At 43.1% G+C, this 15,945-nt stretch overlaps 1 protein-coding gene across 2 annotated transcripts in view; it reads right to left on the bottom strand.

Annotated features, from left to right (window-relative positions):
• The window catches only part of LOC119178276 (uncharacterized), a 31,398-nt gene extending 21,182 nt beyond the window's left edge, over positions 1–10,216 (bottom strand). The window contains exon 1 of one of the 2 annotated variants that reach the window (XM_075887309.1): positions 10,065–10,216. In XM_075887309.1, coding sequence (XP_075743424.1) covers positions 10,065–10,116 — 52 coding nt within the window. In that variant the 5' untranslated portion in view covers positions 10,117–10,216. Of the gene's footprint in view, positions 1–497; positions 644–10,064 lie in introns of those variants that run through there. The other variant, XM_037429471.2, reaches the window with a different exon arrangement.
• Between the last annotated feature and the right edge of the window lie 5,729 nt (positions 10,217–15,945).

Below are 15,945 nucleotides of genomic sequence, written 5' to 3'. Positions count from 1 at the left end.
GAAAACCCAATGATAAGAGGGACGCCGAAGAAGAAAAACACGCAAAGTGCACTGTTCCATGTTCTTAGGGTCCTTGTTCTAGTGGCAATTGCCTAAGGAGGGCTTGGAAAATTTTATTGAAAAAGTCAGAGTTTTCGACATAAAGAATACTTCGCCAGTCTGCAACCGACTAAATTGGGCTAAGTTAGTAATAAAAAACAAACACTTTAAGGCAAGTTATCTGAGCAAACATTATCATAAAAATTGCGTCTACAGAAAATCGAGTAGAGTAATGAAGAAAAAACAAGAAATTTTCAGTTCAATAAAATGCTGCTTTTTACAAGTACCAACTTTAAAAGGAATTACACGTCCCCATGCGAGCCTCCAGTCGAACGTAAAAGAGTGCGGAGATGATTGACTGAGCTGCTAAATCGCCCCAAAAACAATACTTTCGCTCAACAGTAAGGTAACCGTTTGATCCACGCACAAGCCTCTACATGGACAGCGCTGAATCTCACCTGTTAACAGACACAAAAGGAGCAAGATGACGATAAAATTCGCTGGCCACACTGCGGCCTCCATGTCTCCCGCTTGCAATGAGAGCCCACAGCGGCAGGCGGCGACTTTTCAGAACGCTATCAATTCCCACATTCCGCAACTTCCCGATAACATCCGGTGAATCCGGTGATGCAGCGCAAAATACAACGAGCACAAAGATAATTAAAGCAATACCGCTGTAGGAAGATGTGTACCGATACGTTCGTTCCTCATCTGGGTGCTTAATGTTTTTCGTGCTGGCTTAGTTTATTCATAACGTGGACCTACTTGCCCAAATAAACAAGTAGTGCCTGCGACGAAACTTTCTTTTCGCCCTGGCATAAACGAGCTCTCGAAAGCCAGCGGAAGAATACGAAAGCGAAGCATTGCGCTCAGCGGATCACCATGTGTCACCAGTTCAAGCAACTATACGTGTGCTCTGAACTCCGGAGTCGATGAGACTCGAGTGCGTCGGCGGATGCGCCGTTGGTGCAACACTTCCACATCTCGTTCATTCATTCATGCTGATATTACAATCGCAGAAAGGCAGACATGGGTTGTGTCTGCGAATTTCGAAACCTCTGCGTAAGAACCTCTAGCTTTACTGTACCGCAAAAAGTTACATGCATTCGTCAACATTGTAATTATTGAAGAAGCAGTGACGTGGAAAAAACACACCAAAAACACTACCATGTTAGACTAGGAGACATTCTGTGAGACACTCGTATAGATAACTCCCATGCAAGTAATTAGTGCTAGCAGACAAAAAAATAGAAGAAACAAATAGGGTAAGTCATTGTAAGTAATTTTGGTGTAAATTTGAAGAACGAAAAGTGGACGAAAAGATAATTTGCCGGGGAAAAACATCAAATGTACGACCTTCAAATAACGCGTCCGGTGCTCTCACATTGTTGCATGTTCACGAGTCTGAAAGTGCCCTCGCGCCGGTCCACCGTGGGTATCCGAAGGCAGCCATTTTCCGCCTCTACAGCAGCGGCGGGTGCTCTACTATTTCATAGAGGCTGTGGTGGGTGAAGCTGCACCTAGACGCCTTTACAAAACCTCATTGAGCGATCTTTCTAGATAGATAGATAGATAGATAGATAGATAGATAGATAGATAGATAGATAGATAGATAGATAGATAGATAGATAGATAGATAGATAGATACATTTAATTGCGGTACACAAGGAAGTGCTTCGCATTTAAAACTCCTATTTGCGTTACTTTTGTGCAACGCAACCTCCTCTATGAAACATTTAGGGGGTACCATGGAAGGGAGAATTACCGAATGTCAAGCTATGTCAACTTTGCGCACCAGCTCACAGTTGCGCAGTGATTTTCCGTTTGACGCGTCGCGATTCGCAGGTGCTAGTGCTCGGCTAAGGCACTGCAGCTAAGGCATTGCAGCTAAGGCCACGATCGCGGTGTAAGATACGAAATTGTTTGAATATTACACCGTGGCCAAGGTGAAGCAAACGCCCTGTAGGGACTCCTGTCTGACACGAGGAGGGGAGGGGGGGTTCAATTCAAAGCGGTCAGGAATTTTTTGCGAGTAGAACCGCCGTAGATGACTGCTTACAAATTAAGAAAAAAGTAATTCATTAACAAGAATCTATTACATAAAAGTCTAACTGAATTACCAAGACCGTTCAATTCTTAAAAAATAACATATAATACAAAGATACATGGCGTATCTAGCTACAGGTGATTATTTGTAATGAGTTGCACAAAACTCAATTCATTTGAACCTATAATGTACGTCTCGCAAAGGCGTCGACTGCTTACTGGCTCAACTCGGGGCCCACCTGTCAGCCTATATAATGAACATTAAAGTATTCGCCTTGCCTGGGCAGAAGAATCACCACAATCACAGCGAAAATTTGAAAAACGGCTGTACCAGAGCTCATTGTAGACTCTCTTGGGGCAATTTGCACAAGCAAGGCACTGCGCCATAAATATTCGCAACTTGAAAGAAAAAGGGGCGCACCCACTTACTACTAATCGTCATTCTGTAAATAAGAAAGCTGTCTGCCACACATTTGCAAGTCATTATGTGCGCTTTGTCTGTACTATGGCTCATTACAGTGAAAAACAATGGCTTTGCCTTTAGAATGAATGCGTATACTTCAAAGAGACACTTGTACCTCAATTCAAATTATGTGACGCCTAATTTTTATTAAATCTTCAACGACGTTATACCACATATGTTGACATAATTTCTTCACCTACGTGACGCCTGTGTAGAATGAGATTGCAAAAAACATTCAAGCGGCAGCGTAGCTCTCTAGTAGAATACTTGACTGCTACGGTGAGGGCCCATAGCTTCAATTTAGTCGGTTCCTTGAAATTTTATCCCCTATTCACTTTCTCTCGTTTCTCGCTGACACAAGCAGCGGCAGTGGCCTGGTGTAACTATGGTCCACTTGTGCTGAAATTTGAAGTACTCGGGTGGCTCTGATGTAAAATACTGGGTGGCCGCGCAGAAAGCCCGAGTTTGAATCCAATTTTAAATCTTAGTTATCGCAAGGTGGAATGTACTGGGTATTGTTTGTTTATTTAATTTCTTCTTATTTCACGCAATGGCGGTTACAGATGTCAGTGTTGGCGGTGGAACACTAGGGCGGCCAAATCGGCCCTTGTTGTGATCTGGTAACTAGCTTTTGCTGCATAACACACCACCGCCTACCAAGACGCATAGACATTCGTTTGCACAAAGCACAAAGCGTGCACTCAAGCGGACCCTTGATAAAAAAAACTTGCCCGCTGAAGTTGACCTGTCAGCGCTACTTAAAAGACAGCGGGGCAAGCTGACGTTGCCGCAGTTTGACGACGAAGGAGACAGTGTAAACCGTCGAACACAGCGCTTTACGGCGTACGGTACGATGGTGCTTGATATGACGTGTGAAACCATTTTCTTCAGCGCGCGTTAAGGCGATTCGGCACAAATGGGTAAGCATGCAGGCCCCGTCAACTTTCGGTGCCTCAACATACGCTCAGAAGTCTTCGCAGCGTCGTAACCAAGTGCAAACCAAACGTGCAACAAATCTGCTTGCTTATTTATTAAATGGTCGATAAAATACGTTCACGAGCAATATACCCGCTATCAATGACTTATTTCATTGTTGGACGCCGCTTGTGGAACGCCGATGTTAATCGCGACGAAAAGCGGCATCATCATACAATCCCAACCCAAGCGAACACGGTTACAGTTTTGAGCCTAATATTATGTCGTAAGTCTTAACATACCTGATTAGTTTTGTCGGTGCCTCAACGAAAGGTGGGAAATGAAAGGGAAGCAAGTAGATTCGGGGACCGTTCCGGTGTCGCCGTTTTTTCCCAAACACCCGTGTATATGCGGCTAGCGATCGCATAAACTGTTTGGATGGGAGTGCTTTTTTTGTAGAAAGGCCACACTTTGAACATGGCCTTATTCCATTACAAGCTCTTTAACAGTTAAGCTGTTGAAGCTGGTCGTAAAGTGTCGGCCCTACCACCATGACCGTCGTATACACGAGTATGTGGAATAGAATATAGACAAATCGTTCTATGGCTTGATTTATAATAATCCCGAATGGTGAGAGCAGAAGCATAGAGTAGAAGAGCACACAAGAAAGAGGAAAAGAGAAGCAAACCAAAAGCCGGTAAGGAAGTTATAAAGAAAGAGAAAAACCTCACTGAAAAAGGCTTCGCTGTGGAACGCATGTAGGGTAAACGAAAGTACACTTACTACCTACTTAGCTATCCAGGCTGACTAGCACAGCATAGCATAATTGTAGCTGGGGAACCAAAGTAAAGAAAAAGGGAGAGGGAAAAGCATATCATAGACTGAAAAAAAAAAGAAATCAAGACAATCAAATTGAATAAAAAACAAGATTAACATTTGAAGAAAAGTTAAAAAAAGATAGCAAACAAATAGGAAGCGAAGAATAGAGAAAAACAAATAGAGGCAGGAAAATAAAAGGAGAAAGAGAAAAAGAGACGGAAAAAAGAGATAGAAAGAAGCAAAAAGAGAAGGGAATGGCATAACAAGAAAACAGAAGAGAGAAAGAGAGAGAAAACAAATACAAAATAGAAAAGAAGAAGTAAAGAAAGAGAAGGAATAAAAGGAAGAGATAGGAAGAAGTAAAAGAAGAGAGAAGGAGATAGCAAGAAAGAGGGAGCTAGAAAGAAAGAAATAACAAATAAAGGCGAAAAAAGAAAAGGAGAAAGTGAGAAAAAGAAGGAATGAAAGAAAGAACTAGAAACAATCGATAAGATAGAGAGAAGCAGGAAGTGAGAAAGAGAAAAAAAACAAAGAAAGACGAAAAAAGAAAAGTAGAAAAAGAGAAAAACAGAAATGAAAGAAAGAAATATAAACAAATGAAGAAAGAGAGAGGAGAAGATAGCAAGAAAGAAAAAGCGATAAGGAGAGAGCAAAAGATACAGAATGAAATAACTGGAAATGCAACAGCGCAAACAATAAATCGCAAAAAGGAAAAGAAAAGGAGATAAGTAAACATGAAGAAAAAAGGCGGCACCCCTAGAGTGAAACAGATTTAGTTTTTTTTTTTACAGCAAAAGTCACTATGCAATCCCAACAAGGGTCACGTGCATCGTAGTTCTTCTCCACCGCGACTGGCGTCTCTGGTCACTATCGCGCAAAGCAAAAAAAAAAAAAAAAAAAACTCCGCCCCGCGGTGGTGTAGTGGCTAAGGTACTCGGCTGCTGACCCGCAGGTCACGGGATCAATTGTATACCGGCTGCGGTGGCTGCGTTTCCGATGGAGGCGGAAATATCGTAGGCCCGTGCGCTCAGATTTGGGTGCACGTTAAAGAACCCCAGGTAGTCTGAATTTCCGGAGCCCTACACTACGGGGTCTCTCATAATCATATCGTGGTTTTGGGGTGTTAAACCCCACACACCAATCAAGCAAGAAAAAAATTTGTAAACAAAAAATTGCATGAAAGAACTGAAAGCGGGGCCAGTTTGTGACAGTACTTCAACATATTTTAACGCAGCGCACCACCACGCGGACACATGAGAAGAAGGGACAAACCACAGCGCTGACTCGCAACTGAATATGTTATTGAAAAAACACGAACGGAAAGGTACACTTCAACCTTCACACAAGGAAAAGCAGATCAGTGAGCTGACATTTTGAACAATAAAGAAAAGCCTTCGTACATCTCACGTGTACTGGCCAACAGCATAAAAGTTAAGAAATCGTGCCATCTCTTAACCTCGCTATCATGTAGGGCTATAGAAGGCACGCTAATGCATTTTTGCCCATTTTTTTACATTATATGCTTCAATTATTTCTCTTGTGGTTTCATATCTGTGTGTCGATAGAACTTTTGCTTCATGAAAGATAGGTGCGCAATGGCACTGCGAAACATGTTGAGATACATGTGAGTATATATTGTCTTGCAAACAACATATGTGTTCCAACAACCTAATGTTAATGCATCTGCTTCTTTGGCCTATCAATACACGACAATAGGAAAACGCCAAAAGACACATGACACCCTTCCTTCACTGTACAAAAGTAGTTGCGTGTTTGACCTGCAGCCTTGATTGGCAACTCCTCACACGCGCTTTTTAAGTTTCTTTTCAACGGTCCCACAAACCTTATTCAACTTATGTGGCGACGAAAAAACAACGCTTACTCCAAACTGGCTAGCAACATTCTTGAAATTGTGGGACAGTCTATGTATGTACGGAAGTACTGCTGAAGATTTACTATGCTTTGGATCTGGATGAGTAGCGATACTGTCTGTGCAATTTTTTTTAACTCGCTTGATCAAATTGCGAACAGTTTGCCTGATGCTAGCGTCCGGAAAACCTGCGTTTATTAGTTTCCTCACTTGTTCCAAAAAATTAGTGCTCATTTGATGAGAGCAAGACCTAAACAGTGCTCAACGCAAACAATAAAAATAAATACTATTCTTAATAACTTTTGAATGTCCTGGATTAAAATTTTGGAGTGGTTTTGTTGAGCGAGGTCCATACTTCCAACACGCTTGATTATTTTGTACTTCTTATTGGATATCCAGGAACTGTAGGTGATTGTTTATATTTAACTCATGGGTGAATTTCAAGCCCGAAACACATTTTCTGAAAACATGGATAAAGTCAGTTACTGTTTGTTCAAAACAGGAAGCCTGAACAAAAACAAGGTAATCGTCTACATACCTAATTATCTAAGATGCAAGGCCATTAACACGCTCCTGAACAGACCTGTCAACCCCTCCTACAAAAATCTGGCTCAGTGTAGCTTTTTCTTCGCCTAATAGGTTGAATAAGACTTGTGGGATTGTCAAACAGAAACTTAAGAAGTGCGTGTCAGGAGTAACCAAACAAGGCTGTGGGGTCAAACACGTAAATTCTTTTGTACAGTGCAGGAAGGGTATCATATATGTTTTGCTGCTTTCCTGTGGTCGTGTATAGATAGACCAAACAAGTATATGCATGGAAAAAAAATTAGGCTGTTGCCCCGCCGCAGTGGTCTACTGGCTAAGGTACTCGGCTGCTGACCCGCAGGGCGCGGGTTTGAATCCCGGCTGCGGTGGCTGCATTTTCGATGGAGGAAGAAATGTTGTAGGCCCGTGTGCTCAGATTTGGGTCACGTTAAAGAACCCCAGGTGGTCTAAATTTCCGGAGCCCTCCACTACGGCATCTCTCATAATTATATAGTGGTTTTGGGACGTTAAACCCCACATATCAATCAATCAAAATTAGGCTGTTGGAATATAGATGTTCTTTGCAAGACAATATATACTCACGTGAATCTCAACGCGTTTCGCAGTGCCATTGCGCACCTATCTTTCATGAAGCAAACGTTTTACCGACACACAGGTGTGAAACCACACAAGAAATAATCGAAACATATATTATCAATAAAGGGGCAAAAAAAGCATCAGCGTGACTTATATAGCCCTACATAATAGTGAGGTTAAGAGATAGCTTGATATCTTGACTTTTGTGCTGTTGGATAGTACACGTGGGCCGTATTAAGATTTTTTTTATCTTTTCATTGTTCAAGAGGTCAGGTGATCTGTTTTTTCTTGCATTAGTTCGTCACATTAGTGTGAAGGTTGAAGTGTACCTTTTATGTTTATGGTTTTTTTTTCATGAAATAATAATAGACGAGTCAGCGATGTGGTTTTTCCCCTCTTCTCCTGTGTCCCTGTGGTCATGCGCTGTGTTCAAATATGTTCAAAAAATTGAATTACCCTTAAGGTTCACTTTGAAGTGTTGAGCGGGATAGTGATACTCTGTTCTTAGTATGTATTTGAAACACTTAGGGTATAAACACTCCGTGGCCTTGACGGTGTGGTAGCATGTGTGTCTTTTGTAGTGGGTGACTGGCTTTAAACCATGAAGTGATTTTGATTGATTGATTTGTGGGGTTTAACGTCCCAAAACCACCATATGGTAATGAGAGACGCCGTAGTGGAGGGCTCCGGAAATTTCGACCACCTGGGGCTTTAACGTGCACCCATGAAGTGATTTTGATAATCACATATGTTCAGACGCCTGATGGCAATATATGCTTTTCTCACGCTTTAACATGGCAGTATTTTATGTTGTATTGCGAAACATGTACACAAAATGCGTGGGTCTGTAAAGCATAAAAGTTACTTTCACTGCGTTTATTACCAAGGAAAGTTATTTCCATGGTATTCACAAGAAGAGGCGTTGTTGTGGCAGAACACTCGTTTGACACGCTAAGAATGAGCGTTCGATTCCCACTGAGACAAGCAATTTTTCATTTGACATGTTTCTCAATTTTTTGGTCACGCAAATTTAATGATTTTTCACTCCCAACTAACGACGCCGACACCAAAATTTCTGTGAAACGAGCTCTGTAACAGAATCGCGTTAAAACACAAACAACAGTGGGATTTGAATATGGGTGCCCTGCATGCCAGCCCAGTATTTTGCCTCAGTGCCACGCCACTGCTTCAAACTCTGTCGCAAACTGACCAAAGGCCAGCTTGATGTCAAGAAAGGAAACGCGATATGAGACATAAAGCCCGTTAGAAGAGCCAAGAAACAACCAGGCGTTACATAATGCGAATTGCGTAACGAGTGGGTTGTCGAATGCGCAACCACATTACAAAAGCCCTGCCGGCATTAACCAGCCTGTCTGCCACCATCGCCATGATTGTGTTCATGCGGTTTTTTCTGCGCCAATTAAGCTAGCCGGCCTTTACCCATAGGCTGGCGGGAACGGAAAACGGCGAAGCGGGTGCGGCAAAAAGCGTGCCGAAAAGTTCGCGAAGTGTGCAACAGGAGTGGTGTACCGAATTCCTTTCCCGTGTGTATGTTCGTACGTGAATCACACAGGGCGCTGCTTAAATTATCGCCTGGGGGAACATGCTGCGTCCGTTAGGAAAAAAAGAAGGAGTGAACTTACCAGCGCATTGCAGCAAATGTATGGGTTGTAAGACAGAATAAAAAAAATGTAAAAACGCTACGCAGGAGCAAGGAGAGGCTAGGGCGTGAGCTTTCAGAAGGTTTTTTGTATTAAGGAATTGGGAGAAAAATATGTAAAACTACGTCTGCTGCACTATGTAGCACAGAAAGCTGATTTCTGCGCAGTTTTTTTTTATTGGTGTGAAGTATTCTTGCCGTGTGTTTCCTTCTCTTTTTTTTTCAACCTTTCACATTTTTTGGTACGTGTGATAGATGTGCATATACTTACAGCAACCAAAGGAATAAAGCCAGTTGATAGTTTGCGCTTCTTTACTTCCTGCGGTCGTCCGATTGTATGCGCAACGTTACATACCACAGACATGCACCAACTTGCCAGCAAGAAGTTCTTCTTAAACAAAAGTAACTCCATAGCCTTATACAGTTGAAATAAATGATACGTAATATAAATTTTGTTAGCTCAATTACTCACTAGGCGTGAAACTTGCAACAATATTTGGAACTCGTCCACACCTTAGTGCGACCGAGCAGAACAGCAAAGTTTCTCTTTAGTAGATTTTCATTTTATTCTAATTCTTGGAGCATGTTCTTCGCAGCAGGTTTACAGATTTTTCCTATTCTGTTACTTCTAGTTTGCCGGGCGGCGTGTAGTTTTCACTCACCTGCCATATTGTGGAGAAATGAGTTGTTGGGACTCTTTATAAAACATAACCTTCAGCTGCGCATAAACGCGATATGGAACAAGCACCCTAAATGCATAGCAACATGCGCATATATGATTCAGTAGTGCGTCTATCTTGTTTGCCAATGCCATGCCGTGAACTTGCTGAATCAAATGTAACAATACTGAACTCTCGGTCACCTCCCTCAATCTAAACTCCGTCATTGCCGCTTTATACAATAAGGTGTGTCATTCTTTATGATGAGCAGTTATTTGGGATACGAAATACTCGCCCAGACAAAACCCACTCCTTTTAGGTTTCAACTAAAATGGCCATAATACGCGCTTTTTCACTAACCAAGTCAACTTGTAATAGTCAGGCGTTTTTTGTCTATAGTAATCGCAACAAAAATATCTGAAGCAATTCGGCCCTTTCATGACGCTGTCTGCAGAAAGCGTGGAATCTTACCTGTAAATGGAGAGAAGGCAAGCAAGACGAGGAACAAACTTGCACGTCGCATTGCGGCCTCTATGTCTAACGTTTGCAGTGAGTGCTCACAGAGCTAGACATCAAATATAAAGAGCCTTATCCTTTCGTGTGTTTTATCACTTCCTATTGACACGATATCTCAAATGTCGGACGAGGAGAGATAGATTGCGCGCAGAGTGTCGTGGTTATCTACTTAAGTGGGCGTCGCGTGCTCTAAAATCAGAAGCAGTTGCGTCACTCAAAGCCTGCCGTTTGTGTGGCACTTGCACTGTCTTTCATATTTGTAGAAATGCCATGGTGATGTCCCAGGCAGCACACCGGCATTGGATCGATCACGGCCCAACGCCGGTTAACGGGGGCAGCAATATTGGCCCCATGTCAGTTAAATCACGCTGGCTTTACTTTTACCTACATTGTTCCCAAGTCGGCTGGCTAGCCGGCATTCGGCCCATGAGGGCTAGTCGGCGTTTGGCCATTAAGGGCTAGTCGGTGATTGGCCAATGAGGGCTACACGCTGTTGGGCCGGTGAAGGCTTGCCGCCAATAAACCTACAACGAGTTGCTGGGGTTGCCGCAGTGAGGGCTTGTCGGTGTTCGGCTGATGAAAACTAGTCGTTATTAGGCCTCTTTAAGCTGGCCCACGCTAGTGTTTTATTGACCTCACCGTTGTCAAGGGCCACTGGTGTAGCTGCTTACAACCGTTATTATGGCTGGTTACCATGTAGTAAGAAGGTAATACTGTAGCATCGTGTTCATGACGTAGCTAGTTTAGAGTTTAGATGAGTACACTGGCGGTAATTGCTTGGTAGTTACAATGCCTTAATTAAAAATGCTCACACACGTATTTTAAAGTCAAATGGGTGTGTGTCGTGTTGTCAGCAGCGCCAATGAGGCCTATGAGCAGTGCGATGGTTTTCATTGACTACCGCTGCCACCGAGGTCGAAAGATGTTCGTAATCACTACTTCATTGAAGTCTTATCGTACATTCATACCCGTGCAATACCGAGAATGAAGGTGAATATTGTCTCCAACAAAACCAGCCCCGCCACGGTGGTCTAGCGGCTAAGCTACTCGGCTGCTGAACCCGCAGGTCGCGGGTTCGAATCCCGGTAGTGGCGGCTGCATTTCTGATGGAGGCGGAAATGTTGTAGGCCCGTGTGCTCAGTGCACGTTAAAGAGCCCCAGGTGGTCGAAATTTTCGGAGCCCTCCACTACGGCGTCTCTCATAATCATATGGTGGTTTTCGGACGTTACACCCCTCATATCATTATCAATCCAACGAAACTAAAAATCTGAAAGGCCTCCTGCCTTAACTACTCATGCGATAGGTAATTCAGGAGCAACACATTTTCAAAGTGATCAGAACAAATTCATTCACATGACCACACACCTGCAGTTCAAGACTAATGACGGCAGAAAAAAACACTGAAACGTTTGTTAAGACCATATACATAATCTGAAGCAATACTGCAGCCAACACATTCCCCAAGACGAGCACGAAAAGATCATCAAAAATGGGTTCAAGGAAAAAGTTACAATCTCTTCAACGTTAGTCATGGCACATTCACAATAAATATTTGAAACGTATATATAGAATGAGTAAAAAATAAGAATATGGGTTTACAAAGAATTTGTTAACTGTACTTGCATTTTGCGGATAATATCAAACGTTTGAGCAACAACGGTGACTAATCACGAAAAAAGTACTAGCGGTTTAAACTACAGGAACGTTAAAGCCGGAATACAGATGGGCTAGCACAATGAAAAAAATTTAGTAGGCGTGGCAAAAGAAAAAAAAAGCCGAAATTAGTAGCTAAAACTGGACTGCGGACGTATGTACGTGGGCTGATTACTAACAGAGGAGCTAACCCCGCCCGCACGTTTATCAAATTCACGAAAGGTTGGGTTGGTCCGGAAATGTTCGGTAATCGTAAGACATGGGTGACAATTAAAGTATCGCTAACCTCTAAGCGGAAATCACACTTACTGCAAATGAGCTAAAAACATTCCAACTGGTACCACAGAATCCTATATACTACACATCTGAGCAGAGTAAACACGCACGCACGCATTGCCTGTATCAACGTAATGAAGCAACCGAAATAACTTATGTATGAAAACCTATCACGTGCGCACATTAGATTGGTAAGAACACATGTGAATAAACAATGCAAGCGCACAATAGTAAGATATTACACAAAAATAAATAGCTGATAACAAACGTTTGGTAACGACAACAAAAACTGATTATACGGACGTAACAACAGTCAACACGCAGCCGTATAAGAAACGAGCAAGTCCCTTATAGAAAAACAGGGCCACTCGCTTCTAGCCGCCATGATTTCTGGTGAAAACAGTGCCCGAATCTTTCTGCGCATTCGTCTCGCACACGATGTTGACTTGCCCCCACACATGTTCTCACACCACCACATTTTGAAGAAGTCTGCTCTGCCAGCAGGAGTGAAAAAACCTGCTCTAGCTACAAAATATCCCTCTTCCGCAACACATCGGGCCGACTGGCCTTCCCTACTTGGTCAAGGAAGTTGCGCGACTATGACGCTGAACGAAGGAGAGTTGGTGGAAGGAACGGGAGCTACGGGTTCGAAACACAAAAAAGTTAGAAGACGCACACATACACAGCGCTGGCTAACATGTGAATGTACTGCCCAGAGACATAAAAACGAAAAAAAGGAAAGAAACAAGAACAAGAATACAGGTGACTTCACAGTCCCAGCGAAGCCAAACGCACCCACTATCAAGTTCTTCACCGTCTTTTCCGCTACACCTGCTTCTTTGTAACTTTTTGTCTCGTCTAAACTGGCTGTTTCGTATTCACTATGTGCGAACTGGTCCGACAACTCTCTGCGTTGAACGACTCTGGCCCCTACTTCTGAAAAAAAAAAAACAAAACACAAACGCTTCTTCCCTTGATCGTGAAACCACTAGGACATTGAAATAGTTTTGTTTTGAGCCGCCAAGGTTACGCGGAGGTGTTCGTCTCGGACGTCCACCGCTGAGGATTAAACCTTTTGTGTCAGTGGCGACGAGAGGCAGCCGCCAAGTTCCCCTAACTAAAGTAAGGTGGTGGAAGTAGTTAGAAGAGGAAGAAGGCACCTAATCGTGGCATCCAGGTGGAGAGCACGGCACAGCGCCTGAAGTATGGGCCTCTGGATGCACCGACTGGCAACCGAGGCACTAGCCCCTTTTCACGGTAGAAGTAATGCGCCAGCGAGATGTAAGCGATCACCTCACAAGTTTGCCACCCTCGCCCGGTTGAGCACATGCCCACTGATGTAAAAGGGGCGGAATTTACATATAATTTTATAGTGGAGGAGGACAATTGAATGAGGAAGGACAGGGAGGTTAGCCAGTTCAATTTTAGGGTGGAATTTCGAACAATATCAAGAGCATGATTGGACCCGTTTCGGGGATCTGGCGTCGACATGGCTGCCGGAAAGTTACGTCGAGTATTTCTTCAGTTGATGCAGATTACAGCGATTGCCCGGGACGTTACGGCATCAGCGGTGTGTCCGGCACTGCCGGACATTTCTGTGACACAAGACTTCTTCATTGAACTTCCTTGCTTTCCTGCGGTCCGGATTGCACTCGACATGACGGCGCTGCCAGCGGTATAAACATTCGGTTGCGAGCGGATATGCAGCTGGCAACAATGGAAGCACCATGACGGCGAAGCACTACAAAAGCACACCCACCATTCAACCACTTTGGGATCTGGCGCCGACATGGCTGCCGGAAACTTACGTCGAGTATTTCTTGAGGTTAGTTACTTTTACCTCCCTGTATACGGTAGGCCATTTAGGAAATGGGCGCCAGATCCCACTCCTGTCCGTTGTTCGGTGCTTTGCTACCTGTCGTCCTTGCAAGCTGATGCTGCCGCGTGTGGTCATATGATGAAAATGATTTTGCTGTTATCTGGGGCTATAGAGCACACCCAGGCCCTCTAACACCGCAACATAAAAAGCAGATGTTCGACACCATCATGACCTTACCTTCAATGCAGATCTCTCAGTCTACCATTCTTGATGAACTTAGCTCTATCCGAGCTAAGCACGAAGCGTTTCAACAAAAAATAACAGAAGATATACATTCAGTGGGAAAAGAGCAACATGCGCTTGAGCAGCGAGTGGCAGATGTAAATGACAGATTAACGCATGTAGAAAATAACACCCCCCTTGGTAACACGGGCAAAAAAGAACTTGAGCAACTTGCAGCGCAATGTGGAGTGCTTGCGCGTGCGTGTCAGGCTATGAAAGATTGTCAGGACGACCTCGAAAGTAGGAATCATCGAAATAACCTGGTATTTTATGGTTTCCCAGATAATGAGAATGAAACGTGGGCACACTCAGAGGAAAAAGTTATTTCTTTTGTTCCAGTGACTTACAGCTCAAAATTGCCCCTGACGCAATTGAATGAAGTCACAGATTAGGCCGATATTTGGCGGCGAATAAAAGGCCCGTCATAGTGAAGTTTCTATCTTTAAAAAAAGAACGTGTGCTTAAGTCTTCTGGCAAGCTAAAAGGAACCAACTTTGGAATCAGTGAAGACTATTCAGCCAAAGTCAGGCTAGAGAGGCAAAAATTGATACAATACGCTAAAGGAAAGAGTGGTGATTTTAAGGTTCGTTTCAATAAATTATTCATGAATGACCAAATATTCCTGTAAACACTGCTGAAGATAGAGTTGTGCCTAGTCGTAGATAGCAATCACCTCGAAATGCCATTTTACTGACAAAAGAATTGAGAAAAATTGAACTAACGTGCAACGTAGTTAACTGTCGCAGTTTGAAAAACAAAAGAACAGAATTTCTTTCGTTATTAGACATGACAAAACCACACATAGTTTTTGGCACGGAATCCTGGCTCGATACCACCATCGCAGATCATGAATTCTTTCCGTCGACTTATGCAGTATACCGAAGAGACCGCACAGTGCACGGAGGTGGTGTATTCCTAATGATCCATAACAGTATCAGTAGCGTTCCTATTCATGGTGTTAGTGACTTGTGTGAATCTGTGTGGTGTAAAGTTATGCTGAGTGGTGGCTCAACTGCGGCTGTTCGTTCCTTCTACAGACCCCCTAGTAATACAACACCCGAACCTTTATTTACTTTAAGCAATATTTTGTCAACCCTAAATACAACATACATAATGGTTGCCGGTGATTTTAACCTACTGATGTTGCATGGTCCTCATTCAAACCGATAATTCACAGTGAGTCACTGCTACATAGAGCTATTTAAGAAATTGTGAATGCCCATCAGTTATACGAGCTTGTGACAGCCCCCACGAGGGTGTGTAGTACTAGTGCAAACGTATTAGAGCTGTTTTTTTTTGCAATGATCAAACGCTTGCTTCCTCTGTTGTTACAGTACCAGGTATTAGTGATCACGAAGCTGTCCTTGTTAAAATGTGCTTAGCTGTAGCTCAACAACGAGCTTCGGGGCCCAGAAAGGTGTTATTATATGAAAAAGGAGACTACGCTTTTATTTCAACAAAACTAGACGCTTATTTACCTGAGTTTCAAGAACGATGCTCGTGTTCTGACGTGAATGACTTGTGGAATGAGCTGAAAACAAAACTGTTATCTCTAACTCAAACTTTTGTAGCATCGCGAGTCATATCAGCCAAACAACAAAATGATAAACCATGGCTAAATAAGGAACTCCGAGTGCTCTTAAACAAAAGAGATCGTCTCTGTCGCAAATATTGTCACACGTCACACCTTGAAACATACAAACAGATGAAACTACTTGGTAAGAAGATACCAAAGATCTGATGAAAGCAGAGAGAGCATACTTGAGTGATCCGAGTATTAAGGTGAAAACTAACCCGAAACTCGT

The sequence above is a fragment of the Rhipicephalus microplus genome, chromosome 1 (assembly GCF_043290135.1).
Source record: "Rhipicephalus microplus isolate Deutch F79 chromosome 1, USDA_Rmic, whole genome shotgun sequence".
Lineage (NCBI taxonomy): Eukaryota > Metazoa > Arthropoda > Arachnida > Ixodida > Ixodidae > Rhipicephalus > Rhipicephalus microplus.
Note: the sequence above shows the minus strand (reverse complement) of the source record. Positions and strands in the feature narration are given on the sequence as shown.